The following is a 20224-nucleotide window of genomic DNA, read 5'->3' on the forward strand; positions in this document are numbered from 1 at the left end:
ATGACTATTATCTCACCTGCATTTCCATGACTTTTCCTTTGCTGCTGGGACTCAAGGACCATTCATAGCTGACAATACCATGATCATCAGTACTTAGATTTCCATACAAGACAATAGAGTTTTTGGGCAGTGTAATGACTTGGTTAGCTCCTGTGTTTGCCACTGGAGGGTAATCAACAGCTTTGTTTACTGTCAGGTTAGCAGTTGTAGAATTTTTGGCGCCATCAGAGTCTACAACAGTCAACCTGTTAAAAAAAAGAAAAGAAAAGTAAACCGATAAGAATTAGAATTTTTCTACTAGCTTATGCAATAATAAAGCCATCAGTTTTAAAACTAGAATTTAAGAGCTATACATACAGTTGATAATTTTGATGGTGATAGAATACAGTCATAATAGGTCTGCAATACAATGTATTTATTATTTTATCAAGCAAATCCATAGATAGTGTACTAGGCATGCCCCTAGTGTAAATAGAAGAATAACTACAAACACTTCTCCTATACAGCTACTAATGAACCTTTCAGTTAGTAAAACAAAGAGAGTTTACAAACTAAAAAAAGTAATCAGCAATACAATCATCCTCAGGAAATATAAACAATACAGTGTGATAAACTTGATATTGCCTCACAGCACTGAGGTCTTGGGTTCGATTCATACCAAAGCCCTAACTATGTGGGGTTTGTAAGGTCTCCCCATGTTTGCGTGCATTTCCCAAGGGTATTTCAGTTAACTTTCACACTCCAAAAACAAACTGGTAGGTTAATTGTATTCTGTCATAAAATTAACCCTAGTGTTCACATCTCCCCCCAAACCTTATTATATGTGGTTTGCTGAGTATGTATCGGTTTTGTATGCACATGTTGGTTAATTTAATTATATGTTGTGCTCTTATTAAGTGCATATTTGATATAAACAGAATTATTACTATTTGTATTTTGTCAATATGATGGTGCAGTGTAACTGTTTTTACATGTTGAGAAACTTCAAAATTAAAATAAAGAATTTAAAACTAAATAAATAAAAAAAAGAACTCTAGTGTACAGTATGTGTGTGCATGCCTACATATAGCAGGGACTAAACATTGCAAAGTACAATGGGGCAGGGACTGAAGTGAATCACTAAATTTTATCTGCAAAGCACTGTAGAATGTGTGCGCTATATTACTAGTTATTGATATAGTGCACACATATTCCGCATCACTTTACAGAGAATATTTGGCCATTCAGATCAGTCCCTGCCCCAGTGAAGCTTACAATCTATGTTCCCTACCAGATGCTCACACACATACACACTTGGGTTAATTTTTTTGTTGGGAGCCAATTGACCTACCTATATAAATTTTGTTTACAAAAATCAGAGTCTATATTTTCTAAATTTTAGACTCATCAAAGCAGCCACCTTTTGCAGATATAAATGCTAAACACCCCTGTGGCATCCTTTCTACAATGGAAACAAATTATGGATTACAAGTTTCTTCCCAACACTGTTGCAGACGTTCCCACAAATGTGTAGCCCTTGTAGGTTACTTTGCTTTCGCCCTTCTGTCCAATTCATCCTAAACCAGTTCTATTGTGTTGAAGGCTGGAGACTGTGCTGGCTATTCCATGATTTGAAGCCTACTGTCTTGTTCTTTTCCTCAAAGGTAGTTCTGACATAGCCTGGAGTTATATATTGGGTTATTATCTAACTGTAGGATAACCCTTGACCAACTAGGCGTAGAACAGAGGCGCTCTGTGGAAGTCACTGACTCGGGATCCAGCAAAACAGCCCCTAACCACCATGCTTCCTCCACCATGTTTGACAGTTGGTGCCATTGGGGTTTATTTACTAGTATATTTAAGCCAGAAATGTAAAAGGGCAATATTTTTAATAGTGAAACAGACTCACCGGCAAAACTGTGGAGATGATTAACAGATACCTCACACAAAATCAATGTTAGCCAATTAGTAACTACTGTAACACAATCCTGGTGATAAATAATAGAAGAAAAACACTATTTTCCATAAGGTAGACATTGCTAAAGTATTCCATGCCTGTTACACTGATCTCTATAACATAAACCAACATGAAATGAAAGCTACTAGACTATATAATTGTACAGAAACCTAATGGTTTTGCTAGAACATACATTAAACGATGTAGACCACAGGTTCTCAAATTCAGTCCTCAGGACCCCAAACAGTGGATGTTTACCAGGTCTCCTCATAGAATAACAAGTGAAATAATTAGTTCCACCTGTGAATCTTTTAAAATGTGTCAGTGAGTAAAGAATATATCTGTGCAGCTGCTAGGAGGCATGGGCAGAATGACAAATGCACCACGGGGGGGTGCTGGGAGGGATATAGGGCTTCTATAGGGTAACACCATCTGGGTGTCTAAAGAAGCCCATAGTCTTCTAAAGGGTAACGCCCATAGTCTTCTAAAGGGTAACGCCTCCCACCGCATCCAAGCCCTGGAATGCACTGCATTTTTGGGGGTTTCACCGCATTTCTCACATTGCTGTATCCCGCCCAATGACTTAAACAACACATACAAAAACAAAAAATTCCACACATGGGGGATCTAAAGCCCAAAGCTCCAGACATAAAAAAGGGGTCCCATCAGTAGGTAGGTTTCCTAGTTTTAAACATGGTAGGCCTTGTTGGGCTGTAATATTATTCCTGCACATTGTTAGTGGAAAAAAGTATTATTTTCAAGTGTACATAATTTTGTGAAAATATATACTTAGAATCCTGCTGGTAGCAGTGAATTATTGCAAAAGCTAGCAACACAAAGAATTTTAGGTGGTGTTAAGAAAATAAATAATAATCACTTTTGCTTTGGTTACACCTTGTTAAAAATTTAATAAAAAACACTATTTTTGGGCATTTTGGTTAAATTTCATTTCACGTTAGAAATTTTTTTAAAAACTAAGGGTATTTTCAGGATATACAAAATGTTCTAAAAAGAACCCCAAAGTATAATTTGTGTGGGCATGGCATAAAAAAAATCATTGATATTGGAATGTGATGAATGCAAATGTGAAAAAATGACTTAAGCACAGCAGTTAATAAAGTTTCATCAGTGAAGGGGTTAAAGAACCATAAACACAACATTTTCAAAATACATACAAAACAAAATACATAATAAAGAGTTGGAGAGAGACATGGGCGTAACTAGCATTGGTGCAAGGGGTGCAGCTGCTATGAACTGTTTAGTTCTGTGCAGTTGCGGGAAAAGGGATTGTGTGACACCGTGCTGTGCAAGTGGAAATTGTGTGACAAAGGTTGTGGTGGAGGGGGTCTTCTGATGGCATATGTTAAAAAACGTCTTTTTCTGTGGCGTCAGAATTGTTCAGTTGAAGAGAAGTTGGTCAGACAAATTGGACAGCTGGTAAGTTGGATGAAAGTTGGTTAGATGTGTGCCCAGCTTAATAGCCTTTAAACTATCAGATGTTACAGGTAATGAATAATTTTATTATGAAAAATAAAGGTTTAAAAAAATGTTTGCAACATATAAAGAGTAACAATTACATGTAGACCTTAGAATACCCCGAAGTGGAATACCAATTTATTGTGGTTGTTTGAATGTTACACTATATACCAGCATTAATATCCTAATGCACCTTATATTTGGAGGCTATTTTTTGGGGGAGTAAGTGACAATATTGGTTTCCCTTTGCAGATCTTCTTTTGTATTAGAACCATCCATGTAAATGAAGGCATAGACTGCATATATGAGGTATCTCACAAGTCAAAGCAGTTCTGGGCTTTGACCGTTGAGACAAAGGCATAAAAAGCAAAAGGTATGTAGAGCTAGCAATGCAGGGTTTTAAAATAAGGAATTGCAGAAACTGGTGACTAATAAGCTCTTGATTAACCAATTGGCCAGAATCTGAGCAATTATTTTTAACTCGTCTGTAAGAACAGACATTGGCTGATAGGATGGCACAATGATCGTCCCCAGGTTTTAGTGTAACAGTAACCGTTTTAGAGCCATGATGGAGACATTTACATTATACCCATCCAATAGAATAAAAAAAAAAAAACACAAGGCAAAACTCATGTGGCCTTCGAAGATATGGTTAATTAAAAAAGAATATCACAAGGAATGAGAGTGGATTTCAAGTGGAGGTTGTGTTCCTGCACCCTATGTATAACTTCTACTAGGAAGCACTATGGGAATGTCGCGATGGTTGCACCATTGGCCAGTCTGCGGTAACTAAAGCTTGCCGCAGTCTGACCGGGTCCTGGCGGCTTGCGAGGCCAGAAATTTTTTTGTCCATGGATGCAGACCCTGGCCTCAGCACTCCCAGGAAACGGGGGCAACAACACCCCCGTTTCCAGGTATGTAGGCCGCCCCCTGACTGCCCCCCACACGTTGCTGGCCGTCAAACTAGCATAGGCTTGGGGGAACTGTGTGTGAGATCGCAGGACCTGTTCTGCTCATGCTCATGGCGAGTACTGTACAAGCGTAGACTGTAAAAATTCAGAGATGTGCGATAACCATCGGGTTAGCATTCATCTCTAAATCAGGGCCATAGTTTGTTATTCCAGCTACTATTTCATGAAAAGTTTTAACATGTAACATTCAGCATCACATAGAGCTCCTTCCAACACACAAATTCTTACCTGAAAGTGTAATTACCAGGTACCAGGTTGGTGAGTGTTAAAACAGCCGTGTCTGCTTTGATCTTCTCTTCTCTTAAAGGACCCTTCAGCTCCTCCCAGTGGTAACTGACAATCTTTTCATCATCTGTGCTCTCTGATAACATAGGTACAGATTATCAGCCATATTATGTATACATGTTATATGCTTTACACAGATCACATTTTTTATTCATTAATACAAGCGCCACAGTGCCAGCCTATGCACTGCACTTCAATGGTTTCAGGGTAACCTTCTCCCAATTGTAAGAATACAACAACTAGGGACCTTATTGCTTTTATTTAAATTATTTTTTATTGACAAATAGCTGTAGCACTGAATTACAAATGGTTATGTCAAGCTGAAAGATCCACTTTTACACCTAAATTGACATACAGGTGTTGAAGAGCCTTTGTACACACGAATGGACTTCTAAGTAGTCTGCAATCAGCAGCATTAATTTCTCATTTCATTGCAGAATATATGTCTGCGTATACTTTTGGGGTTGCACTTATTCCAATGAGCTATAGTGATCACTTTTCTGTAACCTTGTTATGCACAGAGGTCAGGAAAATGGGCAGGAATAAAATCAAATATTGCTGCAATTTCGTGATTTAGTCATAAAAACAGACATAATCAACATACTTTTTATGGTATTTCAGAAAATATTACACATACTGTCAAATTCCGTAAACAAATACAAAAATTGTACTCCTACAGTATAGGATCCCGACTGTCGGGATAATGGCTGTCAGAATACAGACAGCGGTATCCCGACAGTCACATTCCCGACACTAACAGGTAAGTTCCCTAACGCTAACCCTTACCTCTCCGGTGCCTGAACCTAACCTCCCCCCTAGTGCCTAAACCTGACCTCCCTCCCCCGGCATACCAGCGGTCTACCCATCAAATATGTTAGGTTTTGTATAGCGCCAGAATTTGTAATGTACCAAAACAATAAATAAAGTGAGAATGTGTGTAAATTTCTGAGCACCCCCACCCATAACAACGGGGTGTCTGCTCAACCTGATATAAATTAAGTAGTGGTTAGCAACTTATAGTGAAATTTATAAACAATGGAATCAAGTCAGAGGGCCTGATTCAGAGCCGCTCGCAAAAAGCGAGTGCTCACTCTGAATCAGGGCGGCCACTTGTTTATTTTTTAGTTGCGGCCTCCTGGCCACTCGCATAGCTGTGGGTTACCACAGCTTATGTGAGCGGCCAAGTGATGGTCACGATGGTCTCGTTGCCGCAAGCCCCAGTGGACTTCCTGCTCTAATAGAGCAGGAAGTCCACCTACTTACATCACAAGTGATGTCAGTAGGGCCGCCCACAAACGGCAGGCGTTCCTGCAGGAACGCCTCCGTTTGCCCGGCCACCCCCCCTCCCCGCCTAGAAAACGGGGCGAGCTGTCGATCAACATCGACAGTCGCCCGTTTGTTGTGAGCAACGGAGCGAGTGGTTTATGCGCTTGCTCTGGGGCTCGCGCACACCGTGCGTGCGCACAGGCACACAGTCGACCCGCTGGCTAACGGGTCTGAATCAGGCCCAGAGTGCCATAAAGTGCCATATAATGTAAAGTGATCATATGCAGATAGTGCAAACAAGAAATATGTGATTTAAAACCTATCAATTGCAAAGAAATACAATAAACCTCTTTTCAGGGCCTAAGAACAAATGATAAATATGGACCATATGTATATAAAAAATGCACACATTTATTTAGAACATAAAACATAAAAACAGATATAAATAGGAATAAAAAACAATACATTTCAGTATTAGATTAAAAAAATACAGTGCATGAAAATAGATTTGATTCTTATATTATTTCATGTGTAGAGGATAGTAATGTCAGGTAGGGTACAGGCCTACAACGCGTTTCGAAACCAGCGGACTTCTTCAAGGGGATAGATATATATGTATATATATATATATATATATAACATTATGTGTAATTCAACTGTAAAGTGTACAATGAGCATATTGCGCATTCAGCTATGTCCTGTGTGGTGGATGCAAGGTAAACGGATGGGATTAATGTAAGGCCTCCATTTTTATTTTTTGAATTGAGATTCATCCACTCCATTCATTCATTCATACTCTTATTTATTTATTTTCATGCTGATTTACAATCTTTTATTATTCATCTTACATTGTCTGCATATGTTTAAATATGTCATTTTTCTTATATGTTTTTATATGATAGGAGTCATCCATCGATTCACCATCTAGGTTGATTTTATGTATTTATTACCCATTATTCTTAGCATATCAGCTTGATTTATTTTATATTATTACCATTAAATATATGTTTTATATGCATCTGCCCAGTGACCGGTTATTTTTTATGTGAATCCTTACACACACTGTCTATCCATCTTTTTCTACCATCACACATAGCTTGCGCTATCACCACTTCCTTTGTCTGAGATCTGTGTTGAAGTCTGTTGATTCTCTTGATACTTGTTGCTAATCCAGAGTGAATTATAACTTGCATTTGTTAAGGAGCAAAATCATATGTTTTTTTTTTCTTCAATTATTATTATTATTATTATTATTATTATTATATCATTATTAAAGTAAATATTAAATTAATACATAAAAATATAAGTTTTACATTTATAGAATTATTTTATATTTAAAACGTGTAACAAATATCTGCAGTGCAGTGTTGAAGTGCAGCATATTACAAAATTGAAAAGACTGAGATTAGTGGATATGCATAGACATCATGCTGTGTATGACACTTTTACAGCAATCAGGTGACCTTACAATCAATAGTGGAGGAGGAGAAATAATGTTGTTTTGTGGAAGACTAAATACACATGGAGTGGGTATGATTAATATGGGTGATACAATAAACAGCAGGCTGGTGTGTGAGGGAAATTTATGTGGTACAGATACAATGAATACTGAATGACTATGAATTACGGGTGATTATGCTCATGCAGGGCAGTCTAGTTTGAAGTGTATGTTCCATGCCTGGAATGAAATGAGTATAATTTCTAACCGATTCAACTGCAGTTTTCATTACAACATTTTCTTTAAAGGCTGGCTAACTAAAAAGTGCTATATGAGTATCAACCTCCATTATGCTGCTGCAGGGTGAGGCTCCACAATTAGCAGCAAGTTGAACTATTGAAAGTGAGGTCACATAAGTCTACCACTAAACACCTTACTTTCTTTAAGGAATCTGTCAGCAATGCAAGGTGGAGAAAGTACAAGTATGACATGCATCTAACTAGACAGAAATTCATTAAAGATGTATATATTATACACTGTATTTAATACTGTATATATTGGCAATTTAACTAAATACACCCACCCATATTTTTACTAAAAGCGCTCTTATAAAATCAGCACCTTGTTGTGCCAGGCTGACTCTGCCATGTCTATCTGTATTATAATGTTTAAATGACAATTACTATGGGATAAAAAAAAAATGTTTATCCTATATTTTGGTATTAAAACCAATTACAAAACTTTTCAAGGAGCTGTATATTTGTTGTCTTGTATTATATTTTGATATATCCAGATTAAAATGAATAATTTAGAAAACTTTTCACCACTTTAGTCGGTGCAAACAAAAGCGGGTGAATTAATTATATTTTTGAACAGGAAAATTACCGCAAGTTTCGTAATGTTTTCCCCACACTTGCACATACTTTACTATTGTAAAGAAATATATGGTTGCAAAGTGAAGAGTTTATCCCGGCGAATGTAAAAGGAGAAATCATAACAAATGAATTTCACAATGCAAAGAAAGTATATCATATTAATGTATACATATTAATGTAACAATAACATACAATGACAACACCCCGCTCAGACAATTCACATCTATCTGACTCACCCCTAACAGTCTAAACTTCCTAGTAAAGAACACTTTTACAGAGGAGACTGGACATTTCCGGATACTTACGGCTGCCATCAATCACTGTAGAAGTGGTGGGCAATGAGATTTCCAAATAGCGAGGTGACACAATAGCTACAGGAGGCTGGTTTACTCTTGGCTCTGTAAGAATAAGAAAGTTATATGTAACATCAGATGATCTACGAATGACGTCCAGCATTGTAATCTAGCAAATATGAGGTTATTGCCTTACCTGGTTTGACTGTGACATTCACAAACCCCTCTCCATGTGCATTATCACCATCCACAATGACCTTGAACTCATAGAGACCTGCTGTGAGCTTGAAGAGAAGAACAACAGTTATGATGTTATAGGACATAGCAGAAATTCACTAGCACTGATCAAGACATCTGATATTAGCAACACTATATAACCACTACACTTATGTAACAGTGTTACTATTAAAGATTAATGAGAATAAAGAAAAACATTTATGCCATTTTTCCACCACAACCTCAAGAGCCTCTATTTTTTTATTTAATGTATCACTAGGTGGAAAAAGGTCGTAAGAGTTGTAGAGTACAACGTGAAATTCAGTCTCTTTGATGCTGCACTTAATGTATTATGTTCTATTAACATTATGCTATGATAATATGCATATGCATTACTCTGCAACTCCCACATAGATGATAACATAAAATGGATGTTACAGACTTCTTTATATTAGGAAAAATATGTACAAATGATTAAAAGACACTACTGTACATTATAAAGTTATTAGGAGTTATAATAAAGACGTCAAGACATACTTTTCTCATCTCCTTCTAATACTGTATACAATTACCCCAATTATCAACATCACTGTATGTAACAGGTCATTCATTAAAAAAAAATGTGAGAGAGGGAGGAGAGGGTCTTGCTTGAGTGAGCTAACAGACTAGATGGAAAGGACAATGCAGGTACAACACAATTTAGTGGAGTAGTATTGCAGTATTAGTAGTATACACATTAAATGTAGAGATGTGAGTTTTCAAAGCGAGCTTACAAGTTGGAAGGCTGGGGGAGAGTCTGGTGAGGTTAGAAGTTTTACGCCAAGAGAAGCACAAGTGAAGTTTCAGAGGAAGTAGTAACAGACAGATGTAACAGAGTTAGGGACGGCATCTTGTGACAAGCTCAAAGTAGGCATTTGCACAGTGGTTTAATAGTTTTGGCATGATGAGAGAGGAAAATAAGTCTAATTATAGCATTTAGGACTGATAGTAGTGGGGGGGGGGGGGGATGGTCAAAATCCCGACAGTCAGGATTCTGACCGCCGGGACCCCATAACCAACCCGTAGTGGGGATAGATGAGTGAGGGGAAGGCCAACTAGCAGGAGGTTGCAGTAGTAAAGGCAGAAAATGAGAGAAAGAAAAAGGGTTTTGGTAAAGTACAGAGTGTGAAAGGGACAAATTTTGTCAGTGTTTTGATGGAGGAGTGAAATGGAGGAAGAACTGAAAATGACACCAAGGCAGCAATTATGGGGGAACTGAGAAGTGATACTGTCTATGGTGGCAAAAGACTAGAAGGGGTTAAGTGGGAGGAGTGACAATAATGAGCTCCATTTTGGATATGTTGAAGTTTAGGTACCATTGGCACATCAAAGTGGAGATTGTGGTTAGGGAACTGGCCCACAACAGGAGAGAGAAGGAGAGAGGTCAGGGGATGTGAGGCGGATTTAGGTGTTGTCTGCACAGAGATGTCAGTGGATGCCAAAGGAATGCATTAGTTTACCAAGAGAAGAGGCATGGGGGGTATATTTACTAAAGTAAGAGGTTTTAGAATTGAAGATGTTGCACATAGCAACCACTCAGATTCTACTTACCATTTAACTAGCAGATTCTAAAAGATAATAGCTAGAATCTGATTGGTTGCTATGGGCAACAACTCCACTTCTAAAATCTCTCACTTTAGAAAATACACCCCATAAAGAGAGAAAAGCAGAGGGCTGAGAATAGTGCCTTGATGGGCCACAACATATGCAGGAAATAGAGGGGAGGACATGTCAGAATTACTGAAGAAGCTCCTAGAAAGGTTTGGAGGTGAATCAAGAGAGAACAGCAAAGCATAGTCCAAAGGAGTGAAGAAGGTGAAGGAGAAAAGAATGGGCAGAGAAATCAAGGAGGATCAGTAGGTAGCAGCAACCTTTTGACTTAGCTATAAGTAGATTGTTGCATACTATAGTGGGGCAGACCTAATGGAGTATAGATGGTGACTGCAGAGGATAGAGGAGGAGCGATTAGAGAGAAAGTGGGTTCGGTGTTTATGCATAAGCAGATGAAGTAATATGAAAGTAAAAAGGGATTGAGTAACGAAGAAATAGCTGGAAAGAAAGGAATTATGAAGTTAAGTATGAGAGAAATAAGCGAATGTTTAAATAATGAGTCCCAGTGGAGAGAGGGACAGGTTGAGCTAAGTGTTTACAAACATTAGGGCAGACAGAGAGGAGGATATGGGAAAAAAAACACAGTACAGGGGACAGAGAGGGAAAAGGAAAAGAAAGAGAAAAACATGAATGTGATTGGGAGCATAGAAGAGAAAGTGGTTATATAGATTTGGAGTGAAAATTAGAGTTATGGTACACTTACCTAGACAACTCCTTTTCTTCTTCGAGGTCCATAGGGTCCACAGGAATACCATGGGGGAAAATATGGTTGGAAGACCAGGCACCAAACAGTTAAAAAGCTTCTGCTCCCAGAATGGTCCGGTTGGTTCCCCATATATACCTCACCCCTAGCCATAGGACTTCAGTTTAGTTAACAAGCCTCAAGGCAGGAGAAGGAAAGAGGAGAAGGAAAGAGGAGAAGGAAAGAGGAGAAGGAAGAACAACCGTACACCAGAAACTCTCTTACTTAAGATAAGGGAATCTGTGACCGAAAGAAAATAACCAAATGAAGCCAGGTGCGTCAGGGTGGGTGCCCTCTGGACCTCAAAGAAAAGGCGTTATCTAGGTAAGTCTACCATAACTCTATATTTCTTCTTCGGGGTCCATAGGAATCCACAGGGATACCATGGGGATGTTCCAAAGCAGTTCCCCTAGGGTGGGAGACTCTCCTGACCAGAAAAGAGAACTTGTCGCCCAAAAGAAGCATCCTGAGAGGCAAAAGTATCAAAGGCATAAAACATAAGAAAAGTGTAGACAGAAGACCATGTGGCTGCCTTACACAACTGTTCAGCGGAGGCACCGCGACTAAATGCCCATGATGGCCCTAAAGACCGAGTAGAATGTGCTGTCACTGTGCTTGGGACAGAGAGATCAGCCTATGTGTACACCTGAGATATAGTCCTGCGTAGCCATCTCGCCAGAGTCTGCTTATTAGCTGGCCATCCTCGTTTGTGAAAACCATATAATACAAAAAGAGCATCTGATTTGCTAACACATAGATACGGAGAGCACAAACTAAATCCAGTTAGGCTTCACCTACAGAAAGATCTGGAGCCTGAAAAGCTGGAACAACAATTTCTTAATTCACATTAAAACGGGACACTAACTTAGGAAGGTAACCCTCCCTTGTATGAAGAACAACTTTATCCTGGTGAAAAATAAAAAATGGGGAACGACAAGAGAGTTCTGCCAAATCAGAGACTCTGCAAGCAGAAGAAATAGCAAGAAGAAAAACTGTTTTTGCTGTTAACCACTTCAAATCCACAGAGTCCAAATGTTCAAATGGGGAAGTTTGTAGTCCCTTAAGAACCAAAGACAAATCCCACGGTGCTACCGGTGGAAGAAAAGGAGGCTGAACTCGCAAAACTCCTTGGAAAATAAACTAACATCTGGTAATAAAGAAATCTTCTTCTGAAACCAGACTGACAGTGCAGAAACCTGCACTCTCAAAGTGGCCAGGCGTAGACCTTTGTCTAATCCTGCCTGAAGAAAAGCCCGGACCCTGGAAATCCTGAATATCTTAGGATCATACTTCCTATGGGAACACCATTGACCAAAAGAATGCCAAACTCTGTAATAGATGCAGGCAAAGGCAGGCTTCCGTGCCATAATCATCATTTGAATTCCAGAAATGGAAAAACCTTTTGCTCTTAGGATGGAAGATTCAAGAGCCACACCGCCAAAGCCAGATGGGATAAGTCCGGATGCCGGCAGGGACCCTGCATTAGCAGATCCTGCCATAGAGGAAGAGGGTATGGACTGTCTATGGACAGATTCTGGATGTAGGTGAAGCAATGACATCTGGGCCAAGCTGGACCCACCAGTATTACCGTTCTGCCTTCCTGCATGAATTTTCGGAGAATTTTTGGGAGTAGAGAAATCGGAGGAAAGAGATAGGCCAGCTTGAAATCCCATCTTATTGCCAGTGCGTCCACAAAGGCTGCTGATAGGTCTCTGACCTGGACCCGTACCTGGGGACCTTGTGGTTGTGACATGACGCCATGAGATCTATCTCTGGTAGACCCCATTTGTTTATCAGGAGCTGAAACACTCCCGGATGGAGACACCACTCTCCGGCGTGTATGTCCTGGCGACTTAGGAAGTCTATCCCAATTGAGAACTCCCGGTATGAATATTGCTGAGATGGTCGGAAGATGACCTTCTGCCAAAATCAGAACCCTTGTTACTAACTTCATGGCTGCATAACTTCTTGTGCCTCCCTGATGATTGAGGTAGGCCACTGTAGTTGCATTGTCGGACTGAATCTGGACAGACCTGCCCTGGAGCAGGTCCTGTGCCAAGACCAGAGCTCTGTATACTGATCGCAGTTCCAGAATGTTTATTGGCAGAAGACTTTCTTGATTTGTCCATCTTCCCTGAAAGGTGTGATGACCTGTCACTGCCCCCATCCGCGAAGGCTGTATGTGGTGAGAAGCATCCAATTTGGAATCCAGAACAGGTGTCCTTTGTTTAGATGATCCTTTCTCAGCCACCACAGGAGGGAGTGACGAACCTCTGGAGTGAGAAGGATCTTCTGAGACCTTATAAGATGATGCTGTCTGTTCCACCGGGAGAGAATCAATCTTTGTAGAGGCCTGCAATGAAACTGAGCATACCCCACCATGTCGAGGGTGGATACCATGAACCCCAGGACCTGCATTGCTAACAGAATGGATACCCTTCACTTGTGTAGCAGCTTGCGTATTCGCAATGATAGAGGTGCAATCTTGTCCTCTGGTAGAAATATTCTTTGTGCCAGAGAATCCAGAAATGCCCCCAGGTGTACCATCTGCTGTGTTGGAGATAATGAAGATTTCTTCTAATTAATTATCCAGCCATGCCTTTCTAGGCAGGCTATGGTCATTTGCAGATGGTTTTGTAACATAACTGAAGTCTTTGCCAATATCAGAAGGTCATCCAGATATGGCTGAATTCTGACTCCCTGACGCCTGAGATAGGCCTTCATTACTGCCATCATTTTGTTAAATCCCTGGGGAGCCTTAGATAGGCCAAAGGGCAGAGCCTGAAATTGGTAATGTTGCTGAAGGACAGCAAACCGTAAGAACTGTTGGTGGGATGGTATAATAGGAACATGCAGATATGCATCCTGAATGTCCAGAGAAAACATGTAATCCCCCGGCTCCATTGTCAAAATAATTGACCGAAGAGTTTCCATCCGAAACTTGGTTACATGGATAAACCTGTTGAAGGTTTTTAAAATTTAGTATATGGCGATAGGCCGCAGAAACAGATTGGAATAATAACCCCTTCCCTGTTGAGACACAGGAACTGGGATTATTACCCCCGCCTGCAGCAAGGAGTGAATAACTGACGGAAGATTTGTGCAAAAAACCTTCGGGTGGGGATGTCTCCTGAAAGTGACGGCATACCCCTGAGAGACCACTTCTCGGACCCAGGCATCTGTAGTTGTCTGATGCTAATAATCCGCAAACTGAAGAAGTCTGCGTCCCACCCTGGAATCCCCACTCCATCAGGCCGAGGGCTTGTTGTCCAGCTTAGAAGCTGGACGTCTTGCCAGGCCAGACCTCTTACTTTGTCGCTTAGACCTGCGGAAACTAGTCGGCCTAGAGGAAGACTGTTCCTCTGCCCATCCCTCAGGACGGAAGGACTGAAAATAAACCTGCCTAGATCTGGTCTTTGACGTAGATGGCAGACCTGCAGATTTTGAAGCCGCCAAAGTAGTGATTATATTGTCCAACTCTGCTCCAAAAAGTACCCTTCCATAGAAAGGTAGGACTTCCAGTGCCCTTTTTGATCCTGTATCCAAGATCTTAACCAAAGGGCCCTTCGTGCCACTATTGATGCTGCTGATGCCCTAGAAGCTAAAATTCCTGCATCCACTGCAGCCCCTCCCAGATAGGACGCTGCTTCCCATATGTGGGATATATTCATCATCTGCTCTTTGGTAGCATTTGGTAGCGAATCCTCCAAAGCCCTTATCCATTCTTCAACAGTCTTAGCAACCCAGGCTACAGCCATAGCTGGACGAGTAATCGCTCCAGATGACGAAAATATTGCTATAAGACAGACTTCAATCTTTTTATCTTTGGAATCCTTCAGCGAAGACGCTGATGGAATAGGTAATGTAGCATTTCTGATTAAATGTGTTACATGAGCATCCACATTAGGAGGTACCTCCCACTTAGTACATACAGAAGGTGGGAACTGATACAATGATGTTATTCTTTTATTCACATAAAACCGTCTATCAGGGTTACCCCATGCCTCCTCGACAAGCTCTGTAAGCTGATCAGATACAGGGAACTCAGTTTTTATCACTTTCCGGTGGTGATTAAACATTGGAGTCTTCCTACTATGAGCCGGTTCATCATCCTGAATATCTAGGACTGATTTAACAGCCCTCACCAAAGAAGGAACATCCACTGTGGACGGATGATCCTTCTCCCCAGAACTAGATCCTAAGGAACCCTGTGCATCATCTGATTCTCCTGATGCTGTGTCTGAATCCATATGCTTGGCAGACTGAAAAAAAGATAACTTGCGCTTAGGTCACTACTGGGGATGTTATCAACATCAGATGGTGCCATACTCTTGACAAGAATGGCCATAAACATCCTTCCATGAAGGATGCATAGGAGGTGTAAACATAGTATACTGTGGACACCCAATCCAAGGAGGCATCGTAGGAGCAGCAATACTTTCCACAACGTTCATCATAGCCTTGGACAAAGAGGAAACCCAAGAAGGTTCTTGTCCAGGGACAGGTAAACTGGATTGGTGAGGTGACTCTTTATAACGGCCAACACACAAACCATCTTTACATGCTGGGGGACACATAAGCCGTACATGACTTACATGGAACCAACACAGGCTGCTCCCCCTCCTGTATCCCTTTATCTATTGACATGGACAATAAAGGCAATAATTGCAATGTTATGTGACAGCCTTCACAAAATCTTATTTGAATGTAAAGTACTCAAAAAGAAACCTCCACCCAAAAAAGGATGGAGAGAAAAAACAGTGATAGTTATAATTGACATATTTAGAAATAAGAGAGTGTCAAATCAGCAGCTAGCAAACAGTCACATACAATGCATATGTAATATAATTACAATCGGCTCTAAATCAACTACAGCAACGCAAAGGAATGGTAGGGCACAGAGCACCATATATCTTAACCAAGGGAGAGGTATACAGGGAGACTGACCCAGACTGACCCAGACCCTCCTGAGACCAACAGCTACAGGGCGCACTGAGCGTGGACTGTGAGCGTCTCATATACATGTGGAGGGTAGACGGAGCAACCCATATGCGCAAAACCCTTCGTAGGGACTGTGTCTGGGTGGGAGCTGCCGGGGGAGTGCCTACCTTCCCTAGGCTGAGTTAACCAGCCGGGTACGCTGGCCTCGTGGCAGAAGCGCCTGCTGCTGATCCCCAGTGTCAGACGATAAGGCCCCGACTGGTGTAGTGAGGACGCAAACAATCCCGGGCCCTGACAGCAGCGGCTTCTGGTGTCTCTCTGATACCAAAAGCAAGGACTATTGTGCGCGATTCCTCATAAGCAAGGAATCGCCTTTCCTGACTGCGCCGGGTATCCGATGCAGTCCAGGTTGCAGCATTGCTGCTGGCTAAGCTCAGGTGCTACCCGCCGAAATCACCAGCACAATGCGTCTTAATACAGACGCTGAGTACTGCTGACTATACCATTAGAAAAGAAAACATAAAATAAAAGCTCAAGACTGCCAGAGCAGTCCCCTGTTACAAAGGTGCGTCTGGATCCTGCCGCACCAAACAAACAACTGAAGACCTATGGCTAGGGGCGGGGTATATATATATATATATATATATATATATATATGGGGAAGGACCCGGGCATTCTGGGAGCAGAAGCTTTAACTGTTTGGTGCCTGGTCTTCCAACCATATCAACCCCCGTGGTATCCCTGTGGATCCCTATGGACCCCGAAGAAGAAACTTATATTTTTATGGATGATGTCTATTGTGCCTTTGATGCCATCAGCAGTAAGTGAAGAATTGTGTGGGGTGGGCAGAGATACAAGTTGAAGGTGACTTAAAAATAGGTTTGCATGCCAAGGCCATGGGTAATGTAACAAGAAGACAGGGTAAATGTGTAGTGGAGGAAATCAGACTTTTCTCTACTAGTTCTTGGTAGCACAAGAGCACTTTTGCAGATGTAGGGTCTGAACCAGGGTTGGAATTTGGATCACCATAGATAATGCATGGCGGCTGGAACTGCCATGTCCAGGGTTGCAGTGATTCTAGTGTTGTTGAAAGAGGGCAGGATATGTTAGATACAAAAGAGAGCAGTGGTATAAGTGAGGATGAGTGTAGGATAAAGGTAATTTTTAGGTGACACAGTCTTATCACCTTCTACTAATCAATCTTGAATCACCTTCTACTAACATATAGGAATTAAAAAGAGGTGTCATGTGTCTAATACACAGATTTCACAATGCATATTCTTACTGCTTCCTGAAGCACAAATCTCAAAAGACATCCCTCTCACCTCCTTCTATTACACAGACATGTATTTCACCTAATACACAGGCATCCTATCATATCCCTCTCAATTCCTAATAATACACATAAATCAAGACAAGTCATACATAAATAAACATACAGAAAATTAACTCGTATTTCAACAGAATAGAAAAAAAAATATTAGTGACAGATTCAATTATCCCCGAGTTGGGTTGTACTGTCTCATCTTCCGGGTAAAGTTCCAGAGCTTTTCAATAAGAGACCCGCAAACAGCCCAGAGGCAGCAGTTAACGCAAATTTTTGCTCACAATAGCGGCATCCATATTTGTAAGTGATCTGGATTAGATGTTTATTTACCAGTAGCTGTCTGGTGCTCAATTATTGAACAGTTCCTCACCTTTGAAAGTTTGAGTGACTGAGAATGCTTCCCTTCCATCTCCCCGCTGTAATCTGTAGGATGTGTTATCAACCTCCAGTCATATGTATATACCTTTCCTAAACATAAAGATATATAAAAATGTATCGGTATAAAATCAAAGCAAATTAACATAGTGAACAAGAATTACCCTTACTATTTAATAATTTTTTTTTTTATTATTGAAAAAGGTAACAAACAAGTACAATACATAGCCTTACTATTAATCGTACTCGAACAAATTAATAATGTGAATTTCATTGGAGGCTTGGAGCAATATGATTTAAGGCTCAAAAATACAACTTTCACAACATATAAAATTGAAATTACCAATATTATAATCTTTTCAAATCATACCTTACCCCCAGTTCAAAGACAATAGCCATGAATAGTTAAAGGCTTTAAAAGATTTCTATCTGGAAATGCTTTCCCCAGCAGAGGCCTATGTCAACGGTTTACAAACTTCACTTTGTACTGCATCATATAACGCTCGTGTGTGTATATATTTTATATATATATATATTTTATATATATATATATATATATATATATATATATTACTAACACTAGGAAGATTGTCGTTTTTTTGCTTGTGTCTGGCAGACAGAAGCTGATTAATTGCCAGTTCACCTGTAAGAGGCTGATAAAGGGTGTGTCAGTCTCTGTTGTCAGTCTCAACAGGTCAGAGGACTGTTGAGAGACACTGTGATTAATGAATGTAAGTTTTGTGAGAGGAGCATTAGATCCCTCAACCCTGAGAGAATGAATAATTTTGTATAATTAGAGCCGGACAAGCCAGGATTTACTTTTGTGATTTGTTTATTTTTGTACTGCCAATATAACTAGTTGCAGATACTTGTACCAAGGCCCAGAACCGGTGTACGACTATTACTTGGCTGCTGCATGACCGGTGAAACCATTTACCCCAGGTACCCTGATCTTGCCACACAATATATTGGGAACTTAATTGTGTACTGTAAGTATAAGGTGCAATGGCTTTTGGGAGTTGTGTGGCACCTACATTCAAGAATACCTGCAACTGTTAAAATTTATCACACTTGAATGAGTATGCTATAACATGTTGAAGTAGAAAGCATAATTCTTGATGGGAAAGCGTTAAAGAAAAATTAAATCTGTAGGTGTTAGGAAGTGAAAAACAGACCATGTAGTTATTCAATTCAATAGAAAATATAGTTCTAGATACAATGGACTTCAGAATTAATGGAGGTTTCTATGACTGATAGTGCAGCTATTCAAGCATACTTTTGTCTGTGAACCCTTTTGAATGACCTGTATTGCTGTGCTTTGAACTGCATGTAGGCAATGCAAAGACAAATAAGCTGCGCACAGAAATCCTTCAGTCACGTTGCCAAAGATCCTGAATAGGATTTATTTTCTTTGATGCAACAGCTGATACAACATAACTTACTGAATACAAAAGAATTGCAGTTTCTCACAGTCTTGAGTACTGAGTTATACCGTGGTGGCTAGTTCTTGAATATTATTTATTAGATTTTATATATTTGTGACTTTTTTTCTAAATTGTATGTACTAATTGTCCTTTACACTGGCCGTGTGAACTGTATTATAGTTTCAATATAGATTTTAATAAATATTTAGTGCTGACAGCGCTTCTATTATTATTTCTTTTGTTCTGTCTATTGTTCTGTTTAGAAGTTCCAGTTTCCCCCATGTGCTAAAAGCCGCAGTTAGCTCTATTTTTAAGACATTAAGCCTGCGATTCAATTGTTTTGTATGCCCCTCGCTGGGTGTTTTTTGTATGGCATGCACGACGGAGGATTCAATTGTTGCTCTGTTCAGACACCTAAAGCTGCAGGGGGGACACATTTCTTCTCGCACCTCCTGAGGTGTGAGAAGAAATGTGTGCGAAGTCCTTTGGTTTGGGTGCCCTAACCACTTCTTTAGATGGTTTAGCCTCTTTGCGCGACTAAACCCGTTGCTTTTAGCCACATTAAATACTAATCGGCGCCCGAACAGAGAAACAATTAAATTGCTCCATCAGGCGCTGCACCCCCACCCGCACATACAATCCGCATCGCTGACCTCACAAGCAGTCAGGAATGCCGATTGTAGAGAGCAGGGTGCCTGTAAACATTGTACCAACATACACGGGCTGGCAGTGGATCCCGGTAATACACCGGTAAGCCTGATTCTGACCATGTATACCAAGCCGTCTCATCCAAGTCTAACATGACAAAGTAGTGTACAGGGAAAAATTCTGCTGTTCTTAAACCATGATATTTATCATAGTTTATGATATAATATGACACAAGCTCATAATTGGGTAAAACCAGTCTCAGTGGTTAAAACATTAGGGGATTGTTTGATTTATTAATAAGTAATTGCAGTGCTTGTGAATTTGATGTCATTATGATGAAATAGGAGCCAGTTCAGAAACA

The 20224-nt window shown here is 40.3% G+C and overlaps 1 protein-coding gene across 2 annotated transcripts in view; it reads right to left on the reverse strand.

Annotated features, from left to right (window-relative positions):
* Positions 1-20224, reverse strand: part of KIAA0319L (KIAA0319 like) — a 141439-nt gene that overhangs the window by 47443 nt on the left and 73772 nt on the right. For both annotated transcript variants that reach the window (XM_088460609.1, XM_088460610.1), the window contains exons 7-11: positions 17787-17884; positions 8737-8824; positions 8553-8645; positions 4612-4744; positions 17-245 (exon numbers count right to left, since the gene is read on the reverse strand). In XM_088460609.1, the coding sequence (XP_088316735.1) occupies positions 17-245; positions 4612-4744; positions 8553-8645; positions 8737-8824; positions 17787-17884 (641 nt within the window). The remainder of the gene's footprint in view (positions 1-16; positions 246-4611; positions 4745-8552; positions 8646-8736; positions 8825-17786; positions 17885-20224) is intronic.

The sequence above is a fragment of the Taudactylus pleione genome, unplaced genomic scaffold (genome assembly GCF_031769625.1).
Source record: "Taudactylus pleione unplaced genomic scaffold, aTauple2 ptg000007l, whole genome shotgun sequence".
Classification (NCBI taxonomy): Eukaryota; Metazoa; Chordata; class Amphibia; order Anura; family Myobatrachidae; genus Taudactylus; species Taudactylus pleione.